The sequence below is a fragment of the Musca vetustissima genome, unplaced genomic scaffold, assembly GCF_032173495.1.
Source record: "Musca vetustissima isolate MV318-11 ecotype Yass unplaced genomic scaffold, APGP_CSIRO_Mvet_v1 utg29936, whole genome shotgun sequence".
NCBI lineage: Eukaryota > Metazoa > Arthropoda > Insecta > Diptera > Muscidae > Musca > Musca vetustissima.
In genome coordinates this window covers 118,367-124,366 of record NW_026873550.1, presented here as the reverse complement: position 1 = coordinate 124,366, position 6,000 = coordinate 118,367, and the positions used below count along the sequence as shown (strand labels likewise).

The 6,000-nt window shown below is 38.0% G+C and overlaps 1 protein-coding gene across 1 annotated transcript in view; it reads left to right on the top strand.

Annotated features, from left to right (window-relative positions):
• The first annotated feature begins 337 nt into the window (after positions 1–337).
• LOC133326185 (transport and Golgi organization protein 6-like) overlaps positions 338–6,000 on the top strand; it is a 28,342-nt gene continuing 22,679 nt past the window's right edge. Inside the window, exon 1 of the mRNA XM_061534866.1 lies at positions 338–437. Within this exon, the coding sequence (XP_061390850.1) occupies positions 338–437 (100 nt within the window). The remainder of the gene's footprint in view (positions 438–6,000) is intronic.

Genomic DNA, 6,000 nt, shown 5'->3' with positions numbered 1-6,000 from the left:
AATGCGATGGAAAGGCACTGGCGTAAGTTAACCAGATGATTACGCCTTGTATTATAGCTCCTATGAAACGAGACATGAATTTGGCTGCGGATTTATGGTTAATAGGAGAATAAAACACCTATACCTATAATCCGTATAACAGCGAAGTTCTTCTACATCAGTCTTATGCTCCGACGGAAGACAATGATGAACAGACCAAAGACATTTTTTTACGAGCGCCTAGAAAAAACATATCACCGCTGCCCTGGTCATGACATTAAAATTCTGCTAGGAGATTTTAATGCTAAAATAGGAAGGCAAAATATCTTTGGCCCCACCGTCGGGAAATTCAGCCTCCATGAAGAAACATCAGCCACAATGGCATGAATTACCCACTCCCTACAAACTACTGCAAAATCAATACTTGGGTAACAAAAATCACCACCAAGAAACCCATGGTACGATCAAGAGTGTCGTAATGCTACTGATGCGAAAAACACAGCGTATAGGGCAACCATGCGGACAGTAGCAATACATAATGCGATTGAAAATTATTGGGAGAAAAGGAGAGAGGAGAAAAGTATTTTCAGAAAAAAGAAGAAAGAACAAGAAAAACTTGAGCGTGAGCAAATCGAGATGTACAGGAGTCAGAATGAAGTCCGAAAATTTACCAATGAGTAAAACACCAAACCGAAGGCTTTGTTGCAGGTACATCCTCCGGTAGAGGTGAAGAATGAAAGGAAAGGACAAGTACAGACAGCATGTTGAGGATCTGGAAGGAACATTTTGAAAAGCTACTGGCATCAAATAGTAGGGGCGAAATGATGGCTCAGAACTAATAAGAGACGGTATAGAGTGTATACCACCTAGCCAAGATGAGGTCAGTATAACAACCAAACGGCTGAAGAACAATAAGGCAGTAGGTGCCGGTGGATTACCAGCCGAACTTTTCAAGACTGGTGGTCAGATGCTGGTCAGGAGCATGCACAAGCTGATTAGTACAATTTGGCTAGAGGAATGCATGCCCAATGATTGGAACCTCAGCTACCTGTGTCCCGTGCACAACTATAGAGGAATAAGTCTTCTTCTCATCGCATATAAAGTGCTATCCAGCGTACTGTGCCAGTGACATTATTGGATCATACCAATACGGCTTCAGGCCTGGCAAATTCATTCACCATTCACGAAAAACACATAGACACATCTTATCTATTCGTCGACCTATTCGTCATCTTACCTATTCGTCGACTATAAAACCGCATTCGACAGTACTATCCGTTCAGGGATGTTTAAAGACATGTCTGCGTTTGGCATTCCTACAAAATGAAGACGGCTATGCAGGGTAACTTTAACTGGCACGAGATCAGCAGTTAAAGTCGGAAAGGCCTTCTCGGAGCCCTTTAATTCTGAACGAGGATTCAGACAAGGTGACAGGTTGTCCTGTGACCTGTTTAACATCCCGCTGGAAAAGGTCAAACGAGATGCAAATGTGACCCGAAATGACACTATGTACACCAAACAGCATATGTTACTCGTCTACGCCGATGACATCGACATAATGGGTAAAACAATTCTAGCGGTAACAACCACCTTGGAACGAATTGAGAAGGTGTCTGAAAAAGTGGGTCTGGTAGTAAATGGCGGGAAGACCAAGCTGATGATATCAACGCGCAAGACGTCCAATAGACTCGGCCCAACTGTGGAACTTGAGAACTTCAGCTTCGAGTTAGTCAATGATTTTATATACCTTGGTACCACCATAAATAAAACTAATGACATCAGTTTTGAAATTCGCGGAAGGATAGTGTTGGCCAATACATGCTACTATGGTCTATGTAAACAGTTTAGAAACAAGACTACCTCTCGCCAGACCAAAATCACACTCTACAAGACGCTGATATTACCCGTGCTGTTGTATGGATCTGAAGCATGGGTACTTGCGCAAGCAGATAAGGCAGATCGTTGAGCATTTAAAAGAAAAAGTATCTGAAAGTTCTATGGGCCGATCTGCGTCGAGGGTAAAAATCGTCGTCGAATGAACGTAATGAGCTATACCATCTATTTTCGGACATCGACATAGTCAGACGTATCGATCAAGATGAAATATACTTTATGGTGTTTTAGGTGAATATTTTGTGGTGTTACAAACGGTATGAAAAATTTAATGTAAACTTCACCTTGTGGTGGAGGGTATAACTAGAAATATTTGTCCATAATCAGGTATAGTCGCTATATACTCCTCCTAATGTTCTGTATTTTGGCTCTAATTAGATATATTATGTTATCAATGAGTCTAAAATCTTCATACGGGAAATAATATATCTATACTAATAAAAGAGTAAAGTGATTGACTGACTGACTGATTGATTTAACGATTCATCAACGCCCGGACGAAACGGCTGAAGCTAGTATCTTGAAATTTTGGGTGAGGGACCGAATGTGACAGATAAGGCTGGGTTTTTGGAAATTCGTACTAGAACGGTACGAAAAGTACTAAAACGTACTAAATGTGATGCGAACCGGTGGAGCTAGAACTATGAAATTTGGTTTGGTGGTCGATGATGGAGTGTAGGATAGATGTACCAAAGGGTTTTTGGAAATTCGAACTATAACTATCCGCAAAGTACGTAAATGTACTAAATTTGATACAATTCTGTAGCATGTGAACGGATAGAGCTAAAAACTTGGAATTTGAAATGCGAATGAGGTTTGGGAATTATGGTGGATATAAGAAGATGGTTTTGAATCCGTGTACTCATCTGTACGAAAAGTACTATATGGTACTATATTTGGTACAAATTTAATTTAGAGAGCTGGAATCCTGAAAATTGATATTAACATTACCGTCGGAGTATATGATTGGGATATGTACGTAGTTTTGGCAATTTGTTACTTATGTGTACGAAAAGTACTAAATCGTACTATAATTGGTACAATTTGGATTTGGGTGAACCGATAGAGCGGGAACAATAAAATTTGGAGTCAGGATCAATGTAGGGGTGTAGGATTGGGGTCAGAACTCAGTTTAAGACATTATTACTTATGGGTACTAAATGGTACTAAATTTGGTACAATTTGAATTTAGGTGAACCAATTGAGCTAGAATCATGAAATTTGGAGTCAGGATCATTGTTGAAGTGTAAGATTGAGATATGTAGGGAGTTCTAAAAATTTGTACTAAATTTGGTACAATTTAAATGGTGGGTGAACCGATGGAATTGGAATCCTGAAACTTGGATTTAAGATTACTGTGGGGGTGTTGGTTTGAGTTAAGTAGGAAGTTTTGGAAATTCGTACCACTGTATACTAAATTTGATACAATTTGAATTGTGGGTGAATCGATAGAGTTGGAATCTTGAAATTTAGATTTTGAGCACAGTGGGGGTGTTGGTTTGAGTTAAGTTTGAAGTTTTTGAAATTCGTACTAAATTGTACTAAATTTGGTACAATTTGAATTTTAGGTGAACCAATTGAGCTAGAATCATGAAATTTGGAGTCAGCATCATTGTTGAGGTGTAAGATTGAGATATGTAGGGAATTTAAGAAATTTGTACTAATGTGTACTAAATTTGGTACAATTTAAATTGTGAGTGAACCGATAGAGTTGGAATCCTGAAAATTGGATTTGGGATCACTGTGGGGGTGTATGGTTGGGGTATGTAGAAAGTTTTAGAAATTTGTACTAAGTGTACTAAATTTGGTACAATTTAAATTGTGTGTGAACCGAAAGTGTTGAAATCCTGAAATTTTGATTTAGGAACACTGTGGAGGTGTAGGATTGGGGTATGTAGGAAGATCTGGAAATCGGTACTACTATGTACTAAATTTAGTACACTTTGAATTGTGGGTGAACCGATAGATTTAGAATCCTAAATAGTCGTCTTATACTCCCTCCTAATTTTACGAATTAAATTAGATATTTTATTTTTTCTTTGGGTCTAAAATTTTCCTAGGATGGTGATGGTCCTAGGCATTTACCAATGAAGTGTCTATATTTTAGCATGACGAAGTTGATTTAATTTGACATTCATGGACCTTGGTGGGTGAATAACTTATTCAATGCTTCTCCAGGTTCTAACCCTATTTTCCAGCCTAAGAGTCTGCAGTTTGATATTTCATTTTTTTGGCAATAATTTACTATGGCCTCGTCCGGATCGAATTTTTGAATGCCCACCTTATGGTGGCGGATTAGCACGGATTATTATCGCAATTTCACACAGTGTGTTCTTATGATTGTACCCTATATTTCGATTTAAATTTTCACACAACACTCCCATTTCACATGGTGAAATCCAGCGAACTCTAACATTTAATTCATTTATTTATTACACGCTGTGAAAATTTAATATATAATTAATATTCTAATTGCGTCAACTGACAAATAGTTGAACAACAACAACAAAAAATCTAGATTTTGTTGTGTTCATGTATGAGTTCCCGTTGAAGGTCATATTAGATAGAAAATAATTTTTGTGTTTTCATAATTCATGTCAGGTCACTTTTGTTCCATAGGCCTCCTGACATATGTACGTACGTATGTAGGTATCGAGATAGGCCTGCTGATTGCGTGACAAATAACATGGAAATCCTTTGTTTCGCAAAATCAAAAACTCGGAAAAAAGTTACGTTGGGTAGCACGATACAAACGCACACACACACGCACCGATATACATATACGCATACATGCAACACCATACCCAAAACCCAATGCTATTTAATGTGTCTTAAGCGTTAACGTGTGAACTAATTAATCATAATGCTCCTTTTGCTTGCTTGTTCACTTTTAGCTTCCCTACATGGATGTTGTTGTACTTGCAGGGGGCTTGTACAAATGAAATCGACTACCACCACACACTCACATGTACATACACGCACGCATACAAATTTACTTACCATTGTGATTGGACATCATCAAGTTTGCAATAGAACAAGAGTGCTGATGGTTTCCTTCTCTGCCAGTTTCCTCTAAATGTCTTGTGCGGAGTTGGGCAACAACGAAAGCGGGGAAGAGTGGGGAAAAGAGAACTCTTTGCAATATTGTCGAAAAGTTCATTCACACATTTCTTCTTACACATACACACCCTGGGTCTCTGTAAGAAACGTCGCGTAACGACACATGACACAAATACTTAATTAAAATGTTATACGTCACGTTTTCATTTTAGAGTTTCGGTTTGTTTCCTCGCCTTCCTTCTTTCTTTTGATGTTCGTTGCATTTTTATAGAAAGATGGTTTCTAACGCAAACTGTTTCCGGAATAGTTTTTAATATTAATTGAGAAATTATTAAACTATGAATTGCAAAGGAAGAAAAAAAAACTAATACATGGGGTTGAAAGAAGAACTTCGTGGTTCCAAGTGAATGAAATATTGCAATGAATGAAACGTTTAATCAATCCAAGAATATTTATGTTTTGCAATTATGTAAAGAAGAGTGAGATTTAATGGAGTTGTATTAATTAGATTTTTATATGGATGGATGTATGTTTGCATGGGGTGTTGAAATATAAACGACATACTGGCAATTGTAAATTGTGGACCATATTTTGATATAATACCTATATAGAGCGTCACTCCTTTTTATACATATTAAACTCTCACGATATATTTTCGTACCCAATTGTCTGTAATTGGGGTGAAAGAACTCGTGAAAAATCATGTTTTGAAACAGGCCCTATATGAAGATCCCGTGTCATTCGTACAGGGAATATGTATGGTCAGCTGGTGTAGAATGAAACTGTTGGCTATCAACTCCTCTACAACATGATGCCACTTACTTACTTTACTTAGTTGGCTTGTTACAGAACGGCTGTTCCATAAGCCGAGCTTAAAAAAGATTTCCAAGCCCGTTGGTCTTGTGCGCATTTCCCCCAATTTGAAAGACCACGTTCCAAGATGTGGTTTTCTACTTTGTCTTTCTACTTTGTCTTTCAATCTGATTTGTGGCCTTCCTTTTCTACGGGAAACATGAGCAGGCTCGCTTTTATATGCCTTTTGAATTGGGGCATTCTCATTTATTCACA